Here is a 13430-nt window from a genome sequence, read left to right as displayed (position 1 = left end):
ATAGGAACATACATATCGATAATTACCTTAAATGTAAATGGTTTAAATGCTCCAACCAAAAGACAAAGACTGGCTGAATGGATACAAAAACAAGACCTATATATATGCTGCCTGCAAGAGACCCACTTCAGACCAAGGGACACGTACAGACTGAAAGTGAGGGGATGGAAAAAGGTATTTCATGCAAATGGAAATCTAAAGAAAGCTGAAGTTGCACTTCTGATATCAGACAAAACAGACTTTAAAATAAAGACTATTACAACAGACCAAGAAGGACACTACATAATGCTCAAGGGATCAATCCAAGAAGATATAACAATTGTAAATACTTATGCACCAACATAGGAGCACCTCAATATATAAAGCAAATGCTAACAGCCATAAAAGGGGAATTCGACAGTAACACAACCATAGTAGGGGACTTGTAACACCCCACTTTCACCAAAGGACAGATCATCCAAAATGAAAATAGATAAGGAAACATAGGCTTTAAATGATACATTAAACAAGATGGACTTAATTGATATTTATAGGACATTCCATCAAAAAACAAAAGAATACACTTTCTTCTCAAGTACTCATGGAACATTCTCCAGGACAGATCATATCTTGGGTCACAAATCAAGCCTCGGTAAATTTAAGAAAATTGAGGTCGTATCAAGTATATTTTCTGATCACAATGCTATGAGACTAGATCTCAATTACAGGAAAAATATCTGTAAAAAATACAAACACATGGAGGCTAAAGAATACACTACTAAATAACCTAGAGATCACTGAAGAAATCAAAGAGGAAATCAAAAAATACCTAGAAACAAATGACAATGAAAACACGATGAATGAAAAAGCAGCTCTAAGAGGGAAGTTTATAGGTATACAATCTTACCTCAAGAAACAAGAAACATCTCAAATAAACAACCTTACTTTACACCTAAAGCTATTAGAGGAAGAAGAACAGAAAAACCCCAAAGTTAGCAGAAAGAAAGAAATCATAAAAATCAGATCAGATATAAATGAAAAAGAAATGAAGGAAATGATAGCAAAGATCAATAAAGCTAAAAGCTGTTTCTCTGAGAAGATAAACAAAATGGATAAACCATTAGCCACACTCATCAAGAAAAAAAGGGAGAAGACTCAAATCAATAGAATTAGAAATGCAAAAGGAGACGCATTAACTGACACTGCAGAAATACAGAGGATCATGAGAGATTACTGCAAGCAACTATATGCCAATGGGCAACCTGGAAGAAATGGAAAAATTTTTAGAATAGCACAACCTTCCGAGACTGAACCAGGAAGAAATTGAAAATATAAACAGACCAATCACAAGCACTGAAATTGAAACTGTGATGAAAAATCTTCCAACAAACAAAACCCAGTACCACAAGGCTTCACAGGCGAATTCTATCAAACATTTAGAAAAGAGCTAACACCTATCCTTCTCAAACTCTTCCAAAATCTAGCAGAGGGAGGAACACTCCCAAACTCATTTTACGAGGCCACCATCACCCTGATACCAAAACCAGACAAAGATGTCACAAAGAAAGAAAACTACAGGCCAATATCACTGATGAACATACATGTAAAAATCCTAAACAAAATACTAGCAAACAGAATCCAACAGCACATTAAAAAGGATCATTCACCATGATCAAGTGGGGTTTATCCCAGGAATGCAAGGATTCTTTACACAAATCAATAAATGTGATAAACCATATTAACAAACTGAAGGAGAAAAACCATATGATCATCTCAATAGATGCAGAAAAGCTTTTGACAAAATTCAACACCCACTTATGATAAAAACCCTCCAGAAAGTAGGCATAGAGAGAACATACTTCAACATAATAAAGGCCATATATGACAAACCCACAGTCAACTTCTTTCTCAATGGTGAAAAACTGAAACCATTTCCATTAAGATCAGGAACAAGACAAGGTTGCCCACTCTCACCACTCTTATTCAACATAGTTTTGGAAATTTTAGCCACAGCAATCAGAGAAGAAAACGAAAGGAATCCAAATTGGAAAAGAAAAAGTAAAGCTGTCACTGTTTGCAGATGACATGATACTATACACAGAAAATCCTAAAGATGCTACCAGAAAACTACTAGAGCTAATCAATGAATTTGGTAAAGTAACAGGATACAAAATTAATGCACAGAAATCTCTTGCATTCCTATACACTAATGATGAAAAATCTGAAAGAGAAATTAAGGAAACACTCCCATTTACCTTTGCAACAAAAAGAATAAAATACCTAGGAATGAACCTACCTATGGAGACAAAAGACCTGTACGCTGAAAACTGTAAGACACTGATGAAAGAAATGAAAGATGATACACACAGATGGAGAGCTACACCATGCTCCTGGATTGGAAGAATAAACATTGTGAAAATGACTATGCTACCAAAGCAATCTACAGATTCAATGCAATCCCTATTAAACTACCAATGGCATTTTTCACAGAACTAGGACAAAAAATTTCACAATTTGTATTGAAACACAGAAGATCCCGAATAGCCAAAGCAATCTTGAGAAAGAAATACAGAGCTGGAGGAATCAGGCTCCCTAACTTCAGACTATACTACAAACCTACAGTAATCAAGACAGTATGGTACTGGCAAAGAAACAGAAATACAGATCAATGGAACAGCATAGGAAGCCCAAAGATAAACCCACACACATATGGTCACCTTATTTTTGATAAAGGAGGCAAGACTAAAGAATGGAGAAAAGACAGCCTCTTCAATAAGTGGTGCTAGGAAAACTGGACAGCTACATGTTAAAGAATGAAATTAGAACACTCCCTAACATCATTCACAAAAGTAAACTCAAAATGGATTAAAGACCTAATTGTAAGGCCAGACACTATAAAACTCTTAGAGGAAAACATAGGCAGCACTCTCTACGACATAAATCACAGCAAGATCCTTTTTGACCCACCTCCCAGAGAAATGGAAATAAAAACAAATATAAACAAATGGGACCTAATGAAACTTAAAAGCTTTTGCACAGCAAAGGAAATCATAAAAAAGACAACCCTCAGAATGGGAGAAAACATTTGCAAATGAAGCAACTGACAAAGGATTAATCTTCAAAATTTACAAGCAGTTCATGCAGCTCAATATTAAAAAAAAAAAAAAACCCAATCCAAAAATGGGCAGAAGACCTAAATAGACATTTCTCCAAAGAAGATATACAGATTGCCAACAAACACATGAAAGGATGCTCAACATCACTAATCATTAGAGAAATGCAAATCAAAACAACAATGAGGTATCACCTCACACCAGTCAGAATGGCCATCATAAAAAATCTACAAACAATAAATGCTGGAGAGGGTGTGGAGAAAAGGGAATCCTCTTGCACTGTTGGTGGGAATGTAAATTGATATAGCCACTATGGAGAACAGTATGTAGGTTCCTTATAAAACTACAAATAGAACTACCATATGACCTAGCAATCCCACTACTGGGCATATACCCTGAGAAAACCATAATTCAAAAAGTGTCATGTACCGCAATGCTCACTGCAGCTGTATTTACAACAGCCAGGACGTGGAAGCAACCTAAATGTCCATCATCAAATGAATGGATAAAGAAGATGTGGCACATATATACAATGGAATATAACTCAGCCATAAAAAGAAACAAAATTGAGTTATTTGTAGTGAGGTGGAGGGACCCAGAACCTGTCATACAGAGTGAAGTAAGTCAGAAAGAGAAAAACAAATACCGTATGCTAACACATATATATGGAATCTAAAAAAAAAAAAAATGGTTCTGAAGAACCTAGAGGTAGAACAGGAATAAAGATTCAGACGTAGAGAATGGACTTGAGGACACGGGGAGGGGGAAGGGTAAGCTGGGACGAACTGAGAGAGTGGCATGGACTTATATATACTACCAAATGTAAAACAGATAGCTAGTGGGAAGCAGCCACATAGCACAGGGATATCAGCTCTGTGCTTTGTGACCACCTAGAGGGGTGGGATAGGGACGGTGGGAGGGAGATGCGAGAGGGAGGAGATATGGGGATATATGTATATGCGTAACTGATTCACTTTGTTATAAAGCAGAAACTAAGACACCATCGTAAAGCAATTATATCCAATAAAGATGTTAAAAAACTAAAATTAAAAAAATAAAGTGTATAGCAAAAGTAAAAAAAAAAGAAAAATTATGAGGATTAAGTTGGTGCCAAATTATAGAAATTCTGAAACACAATGCCAAGGACTTTTGTCTTTGCTCTCTAGTGCAACAAGCAATGAAATCACAGAGCAAGAAAAGACAAATTATTTATTTGAAACAAAAAAACAGTAAATCACCTATAGGACATTCATGTTATTACCCCAAAATGTATAATTTGCTTCTTCCCAGCTATGTTTAAGAAATCTATCTCATTCCTCACAGATGAAGTCCATTGATTCTCTGAGATAAAATGTTTCTGTGCTGCCAATGGACAGGCCATGGCTAAGCAAAGGAATTAAGATGAATGAGTAGGGAGACAGGCTTTGTTTGCTTGTTTTTTTCCCACTAAAAACAAACAAACACAGATCTATAACAAGAAAAGAACATTAAATATTCCAATGAAAAACATTTTAAGGATAGGGACTTGCTCCTTCCTCTGTGAAAAGTACAGTATATAGAGGATGCTTAAAACAGACTGCTTAATAAATTTTGCAAGAAGAGGTGGAGATGACTCATGTTGTTTAAACTAGTTTGTATTACTGCCACAAGCATAAACATCAGGATGGAAAATTAAGTTCTTGGGAAGGCAAGTGAGGATACTGAGAAGAAATTAGAGCAAATACCTCAACTCACACTGAAGACCATGGATGTCTCCAAAGACAGCTCCTAACAATCCCATCTTCCCATATACACATGCCACTTTTCCCATAAGAGACAGTGCTTTTACTTCCTCCTGTTGACCTGGAGCAGGGTTTGTAGTATTCTGATCTATAGAATGCAGAGGCAAAAGCATCCCAGTGACTTTGGAGCTCAGGCACTAAGAAAGCCTGTCAACTTCCATCTCTCCTTTCTTGGAGCCTTGAACCAACATGTAAGAAATCCAGGCTCCCCTGACAGAGAGAAAAGCCACATGAATGGGGGCCTTAGGGGATTAGACACCACGTGGAGAGAGAGAAAAAGAAGAACTAAGGCCTCAAATACTAAGCCCTGAACCCAGACACCATTTGAACTACCACTACCTACAAGACCACAAGTGAAAATACTACAGAAATGGACTCCCTAACAGCCCCACCCGCACCCCAGCCAACCCATGGAATCATGAAACAGCAGAATGGTTGCTATTGTTTATAGTGGTTTGTTAAGCAGCAATACTTAACCAAAAAAATGAAGATGTGACCTGTGAAACCACAGGGAATTTTCATAACTCTGGAACACAGTAGTTCTCTAGGAGCTAGAAACATCCTCTTACTACGAAGAAAAGTATTAGTAACCCCCTTGCTGTTTCTCTGTCTCACTGATGATGTGAGGTGGAAATCAGAGTAGGATTGCAAGATGAAATACAAGATTCTTGGTTAAATTTGAATTTCAGATCAACGCAACTATTTTTTATACATAATTATGTTCCCATGCAATATTTGTTTGCTGTTAATCTGAAATTCAAATTTAACTGGTCATCCTGTACTTTGATTTGCTAAATCTCGTAATCCTACACACAAAGGATTGCTTTATTTTAACTTTTTTTTAAGAAAAATAATTATTCCAAAAGGTTTGGGGGTATAAATGTACATCAGGTCTTTGTGCATAACTTTGTTGAAGGGAATCTAGAGGGATGAGACCAGAATGAAAGACACAGTTGTTAATAGCTCATAGTAACAACTTTTCCAAGTCCTGGGAAGAGCAGATGAGGTAGAAATACTGAAGACAGTAGAGAATGAAAGTCATACAACTAACAGGGAGGACAGTCCTGAGGGTGAGAGTTCCTGAAGTGGGTGTAGGTTATGACTGGATGTAGGTTCAGTCCCCTTCATCCTTAGGTGGGTCACCTCACTACACTAACCTGCTTTCTCATCTGCATTATAAGACAGGTTGTGCTAAGTTCCTTCCAACTCTTACATTCCATGATTTTAAGTGCTGACAGTAGAAATAGAATTCCCATTCAGGCCATAAAGTTGAGAAATTGGAATTTTCCCAGCCTTCAAAATTGTGCTTTTACACAGCTAATACTACCTGGCTGGGGATCCCTATTTATTCCACTTCCAAATCTACTTCTGAATTAAAAGATTGCTCAGACCATTTTACTAAATCTTCCCGTTAAACTACAATAATTTATTGCATTAATAGTTCATGGTTGAAAAGTTTTTGCCCCACTTTTATGTGTTAATAGTGACCAAGTTAAAGCTGTACATGAAAAAGAACTCCGGTTATTAAATAGTGGAAAGGAATGGAAAGCAATTTGAACTTGTGGCATAACACTAGACTTCTAAATTATTTAATGAAATCCTAATCCTATGTTCCTGATGACCTAAGGTTAAAAGTAACCTTAACTTAAACAGAAACTAATTTTTGAAGCATCCTGGCAAGAGTTAGAAGGGGAAATTGGTAGGGTCTCTGAATTGCTAGCTGTTTGCTCTAAGCATTTGGATAATAAACTCAGTTTTTAATGTAACAGAATCAATTTACCAACATTCTCCAAAAATTTACTATGTACCAGGCACTCAGAGGCATTTCAGCCCTATCGTGTATTATTAATTCCATTTTATAGGTTCAGAGAGGCTCAGAAAGGTGCAATCTGTTCCTGAGATCACACAGATGATGATGGCAGGGCCAGCATTTGAATGTAACTCTGCCTAATATTAAGTCCCTTTCTTCTATTTTACGTTTGCCACAAAAACAGCTGAGGTACGTAAATGTGGAAAGTATATATTTATTGTTCTTGTTTTAGTGTTCTAAATTAATTTAAAACGAAGAAAAAAAGGTTCCTTTTGCTTGGTGTTTGTCTCCACGTTTCTCTCCTCACTCACCTGTCTGCGAAGGTCTCTCGTCTTCTTGCACATGTTTTCTATTGCAATATTCAAGGTATTACTCCTTTCCTTTTTTCCAGTCTGCAAGGGAGAAAAAAAAAAGCGGCATAAGCAATGATATCAAATTACTCTTTATCACTTAGCAATTTGCTTTCTAAATTTCCTGAAAATAACAGCTTGAAAATTCAAGAATAGGTCTCAAAACTGCTATGATATTGCATATGATTCATGAGTACTTCACTTAAGAGTAAGTCAAATGCTGATTAAAGTTCACATTATTTTCTTCTTTAAGCTTCTGTAATATTTATGATATAGTGCTGGCTGCATTCAGTATGGCAGTAGGCAGAGCATTATCTCCAAGAAACCCTGATCTTCACTCTTTACAAGTCGACTCTTTAACCACTAAGCATGCAATTAGCTTAAAAGCATTAGATGCCCAATTTGTCAACTTCTGTGGGAGTTTCTGAAGTCATTTTCATGGTGTATTGTGTAAGTTATGCAGAGCCATATTGGAGCTTTGCTAACACTAAATAAAATATGCAGTGCAAATTCATACAATTTGCAAAAGTTGACCACAATTTTAGCTGACAATATTCCAAGAACAAATTGTTTCAAGTAAAAACTGGACGCTGTTTTTGGCTCTTTGAGATAATTTGTGCAACACCTTTAAGCAGAACAGTTCTCCCTGTTATATCCTTAACCTAAATCTTTAAGCTATTAATCACACTGAGAGTCACCTTGGTTGGTATTTTCTACATATTACTTTTGTGGGAGACAACTGAATTGAATCTAATCATACTTTTTCAGGGATACCTTATATAAAAGAGATTGAAAAAAATCATTATGTGATTCACCTCCAGGAATATTGCTACCATTTAAAATAATAAACTGAAAGAGCTCTTTAGAGGAGAACTTGAAAATCAGGAAGGCAAGTTTTAAGCAGCTGATACCTGAGGGAGTTTATAGCATGGACTCTATGAAGAGGGACATTGAAACAAAGTATAGACCATTAGGCAGCATATGCCATACACTACTCCCAATGGCTAAACTCACACATAAATCCATACCTTCAAGTGGAAAGACTCCTTTATAAGAAATTCAAGACCATCTATTCTCTATCCTAATCTATGTTTTTAGTCCTATCTTCTGCCACCTCTTCTCAAGTACTATCCTTTACAGTAACAATATTTCTATACATTTCTATCTCTTCTCCCAAGTTCCAACATATAATGTACCTTTGACTACAGCAAGTGTCTTCCAAAATAACTCCCTATTAAAATCCTACCTGTTTCTCAATGGTTTCCACGCAGAGTTATCCCCAACAACTCTGCTCAAAAGTAAACCCTCACCTCTCCTTTTCCAATAGCATTTTGAAAATTTCCTAAAATGCTCATTTAGTTTCTGTACATGCTCATCACCTTTACGATATTGTTAAAATCTTGATGTTGGCAAGTATATCTTAATTTCTTTTTATTCCTGAAAGTAACATGTATAGAACTTATTAAATAGTGTTGACTAGTTTATAAGTGAACAACTTGATTCAAAACACAACATAGTTTTACTAAGAACCTGCTAGATTCTGGAAGAGATTTTAGCATCTGCTCAAGGCACAGCCAAATCATCTATTAGCTGAGGTTGTTGGTACCCACCTAAACTTCAGTTAGACCTAATTTTTCTCAGCAGTAGCATTAATGATATTTATGATTGGAAAGTCACCATCATCTGAGCCCATTCTGTACACGGCAAGATGTGTGGCATCCAGGGGCCCCTGTCTACTAAATTCCAATAACGATGCCCAGGCACTATGAGAGACAAAAATTGACCCCACGCATCTCTAGATACCTCCTAAGGGGAAACATAGTAGAAGGCTATTAAGTCCTTTACCACATTTTCTTTTTGAGAGTGAGTGTGCAATGTGTGCATGATGGAGACTGTGTCTAGCGAAGGAAGTGGGGAGAAGAGGAAGGGAGGAATAGGAAAGAGAAATAAAATTCTGAATGTCATAGAAATAAAGCAATGGTAGCAATTACTCGGACTGCCACCAATACACAACGGGCTGCAAGACAGGTTCTCATCTTACCTAAAGAATCTATCCCTTATTCTCCAGTTTAAGGCAGTGGTAGCTCTTAGTTGTCTCTTTCCACTTCACAAAAGCAGAGATAGTTCAAAGGAGGCAGGAGTAGGACACACAAAGAGACACTTCCCACCCCCAACACACACAAAGCATCAGGAATAATATGAAAGACTTCTGTTGCGTTGGTCGTAAAAACTCAATAGTTTCTGTGATGTGATTCATCAGAACAACTAAAAGATGTCAACCTTCGCAGAGCTAACAGCAATGGCATAGAAAACTTTAATAAAGGATGACAGGGGGTGACAGCATGAAGAGATTAAATAAGGACTATACAGATGATTTCCTAATTTCTGCACAGAGCTTCACCCTAGTTTAAAAGGTTTCATTGGGTGAAAGACATTTTGTTCTCCAGGTAATAAAAGAAAGTCACTATCATTTCAAGAAGTATAGTTTTCCCTTCTCTCTTCCCTGCCTCTCCACTTCCCTTCCCCACCTTTCTTTTTTTTTCACCCCCAGAGTTTTACTGGGTCCTTGCTCTATTTATCCAGATGTATTTGGCTCAGTCAAGCCATTTTATGCCTTTTTATTACTTTTGCATGGCATAAAAATAAATAAAGCAAGGAGAAATAGCCCCATCCTGCTTAAAAGCCCTCATTACTTCTGTTTTCAAAGCCTTAACAAATCATCAAGCAATGAGCTAGGACTGAAGGTGAATTCTGTGTGCTGAGGTAAGGGACAAAAAGGGCAGGATATTAAAACATAACCACAGATAACAGTCAGAGCCTGCCTACATTTGCTCAGAAGAGAAGATGCTCCTCAAAGGAAGCCTTAACAGAAGCCATCATTAGGTCAGCATAGCCCTGCTAATGGAAAAGGTACCACTTACAGTAAAGGGCGGGGGCAAAAAAACTCAGAAAACACGGTACAGATCAGCACTGTATAGGGAAAGCAATCACATTCTTCATCAGTAAATAAACTGCCAGGAAAGGCTATACTGAAAAGAACAGTTCTGAGTATAGACTTCATTCAATGAAATCTCATTAAAATTATTATTGAATATTATAAAAACTGTCCCAATGTGATCTAGACTTATAATCTCAACTATGAGTCTTTCCATGAATTCTGCCTCACCATTGCTCCCATATAACTATCACAGTTAACGGCACTCTCTCATGTGGTTCCCTAAAGCTGCCCACACGTTCGGAAAAAGTCACTTTATAAATAAACTCTTCTTGAGTTATCTGAATTTGAGTGTTCCATCTGTTTCCTGCTGGGACCCTGCTGGATAACTTTCTAATACTGGGCTGTCCAATATGATAGCTACTGGTCATATGTGGCTATTCAAATTTAAATGTAAATTAATTAAAATTAAATAGCATTAAAAATTCAATTCCTCAGTTTCTTAATTTAAAGTGAGCAATAGCCACGTGTGTCTAGTGGCTACTGTACTGTACAGCACAGATACAGAATACTTATCTCAGAAAGATGGATTAAACAGCACTAAAACATATCTTTGTTTATTCAAATGTATAATGAGTTCCTACTTTTACATAAGTCACCTTTTATTTGAGAATAAAATAATGAGCAAGAAACAAACAAAATCCCAACCCTCAAGATGTTTAGTAAAGAAAATCGAGATCTAATTCTGTCCCTTTTTTGTTCTGGAAATCTTCACTCTATTCCCATTGCTAATGGAATTAAGAACAAACTCTTGATCATAGTGTTCAAGGCCCCACAGGATCTACCCCCATATTTACTCATCAAACATTAATGAGATACCTTAATGGATCTTTTATTTTTTAGGCTATACAATCACAACTTGGGAACTCACAACAGGTGAGTGACAGACAGATCTTTATTTCAAACACATCAGTCTGGCTGGAGTCTGCACAATGTATTTGAGGAGATTAAGAACAGAGACATGCCAAAGAGTTAGACAGTTCCAGCAACAGCCCACAGGAGAGATGAAAAGTGTGAAAATTCATGCAATGGCAGTCATGAAACCAAGCAGGACCCTGCGGGGCTCCTGGGCACAGAATCCTTTTTGTGTCCCCTGTTTCTTGTTTGTAGGGAATAGATTCCAGCCTCCATGAGCTTCCCTGATTTCCCAAGGGCAGATTCAAACAGTTGCTAATCAGGGAAGGGATGTGATGCGGAGACAAGGGAGGAACAGTCAAGTAACAATAGTGCAGCCTTGGGGCAGGGCCCTGGTTCCCTCTCAAGGGATACATGTAATATCTTTCAGCTCTTCTGCAGAGCTAAAACCCCTACCAAAGGGAAGATGTTCCACAGAGAAGGTCACAGTTTGATAACCTAGAGAAACTTATCAGGAGACCACCTGAGGCCAGATTAAAGGAACCAGAGAAGCTCCTTAGGAGACCATGTGAGGCCAGATTAAAGGAGTGCAGGCCCTGCACACACCCTGATCCTTAGCAGCAACTCTGCCCTTGGACCACTGCTATAAACCTCCTCACCAAATCCCTCCAGGTTGGGGCACACGGTTTTGAGAGCACGCGCCCACTGTGGCCCCCTTTGCCTGGCCAAGCAATAAAGCTATTCTTTTCTACTCCACCCAAAACTCTGTCTCCAAGATTAGATTCAGCACTGGTGCACAGAGGCTGAGTTTTCAGCATCAGTCAGGATGAAGATGATAGACTTAAGGACTCTGAATGAGTAATCTGGGTAGGATGACACTGACAGATGCTGGCAGACGAAGAAGAGAGAACAATCTCTCTCACTAGACTTTACAGTCCTTGATGGAGAGAAACTTTGCACGTGTAATTTATCCCTCATAGCGTCCAGCACAGTGCTTTGCACATAGTAGGAGATCAGAAGTTATTTGTTGAATAAATAGAGGAAAGAAAGATTGGATAATCTTTGGCAAATCTTTGGCAAATCTCATAACATTTCTAAGACCTTATTTTTCACACCCATAAAATGAAGATTTGCCCCAAACTGTTCCCATATTTCTAACTCATATTCTATGAAAGGGCTATGTTCTCTTTTAAAAATGATAGAATAATCTGTTACTTTTACTGTACAATATCTTGCATAAACAGCTGTTAAAAATGTGTTGGAAACATTCATGCATAATATAAATCTGCGTTGGTACAAATAAAAGAAGACTTTTGAACTAGGAAGGCCATGATGCTGACCTTACATAAACTAGGAAGTCTCAAATACTAAGGCATGAGGTTTAAAGCAAATGAAAATTTATCTAATTCACAGTCAAAACAAAATGTTATCAGGGCAGAGAGGAGCTCTGTATGGAGCTTAAAAAGCAAGAAAAAAATGTTTTTGTTGTTATTTTGTTATGTTTTCTTATTGTTTTTGTTTTTTAAATGTGTGCCATTTTATTCAACCTTTTAAAATGACACAGTTCCCTTTAAATGGGAAATCTTTATTTCATGGTAAATATGAATTATGATGCCCTTAAATTAGTTCCTCTCTACAGAAATAGCTTTAAAAATATTTTATGTTTAACACACAGCAGAGGCACAGATTCTAGTTCACATTTTTCGGACATGAAAGACATACAATTAGATGAACATAAATGAAAAATGAATTATCTTCTAGACTGCCACTGTACTGAGTGGCATGTCAGGAAAACTTCTTAACATGGTATCTTAAAAAATCTTTCTGAATCAAGGTTTGTGCTATGAAATTAAAACAAACAAAAAATTAACTCTGAGATTTGAAATAAGGTTTTTAAAAATCACTTTATAGAATAGAATGACTTAGCTAACAAGGGAAATAGGTTGAAGATTTCAAGTGTCTTGAACTTTCATATCTTTGGGGAAAGTACAATGCCAAGTAGCTGCCTGCTGGGGTGGAAGTGGAATTCAGTGAGTGGGAACCAACTTTGTCCAATGTCTGCCACAGCTAAGCATTTTACATGTATCTCTTCAAATGCCACTCGCCATAACTCTTCACACATCTGCGCATGAAGACACTGAAGCTCAGTAAATTTAAATACTTACCCCAGGAGGAAACATAGTAAGTGGTAGGATCAAACTGAACTGAGTCTAATCTCATACTTTATCTACCATACTTGAATGAGCAGTAACTTAAACCCAAATTAATGTTTTATATAAATTTCTATCTTAAAAATAATGGGCAGAGTAGCATAGAAGTTTGTGGAGTCAGTTAAAATTGTTTGAATCTGTGGCTTGATGGCTTTGTGTCCTTGGACAATTAATTTCTCAAAGTTTTAGTTTCCTTACCAATAAAATGAAGATAATATAGCAATTATATCATAGGGTTACTGTAAGGAATAAAGAGATGAAGGATGTACAAGTCACAGCAAACAGTAAGGGCTCAAGACATGTCAGCAGTTATTACTGTACTTATCAAGAATGGCAC

General features: G+C 37.1%; 1 protein-coding gene across 1 annotated transcript in view; it reads right to left on the bottom strand.

Moving 5' to 3' along the window:
* Positions 1 to 13430, bottom strand: part of CTNNA3 (catenin alpha 3) — a gene marked incomplete at its 3' end in the record, with an annotated part of 1444109 nt that overhangs the window by 592607 nt on the left and 838072 nt on the right. The window contains exon 8 of the mRNA XM_007456477.1: positions 6995 to 7075. Within this exon, the coding sequence (XP_007456539.1) occupies positions 6995 to 7075 (81 nt within the window). The remainder of the gene's footprint in view (positions 1 to 6994; positions 7076 to 13430) is intronic.

This window comes from Lipotes vexillifer, unplaced genomic scaffold, assembly GCF_000442215.2.
Source record: "Lipotes vexillifer unplaced genomic scaffold, Lipotes_vexillifer_v1.1 scaffold520, whole genome shotgun sequence".
NCBI classification, from domain to species: Eukaryota; Metazoa; Chordata; class Mammalia; order Artiodactyla; family Lipotidae; genus Lipotes; species Lipotes vexillifer.
The sequence above is the reverse complement of the archived record's forward strand: the minus strand, read 5'-3'. Positions and strand labels throughout refer to the sequence as shown.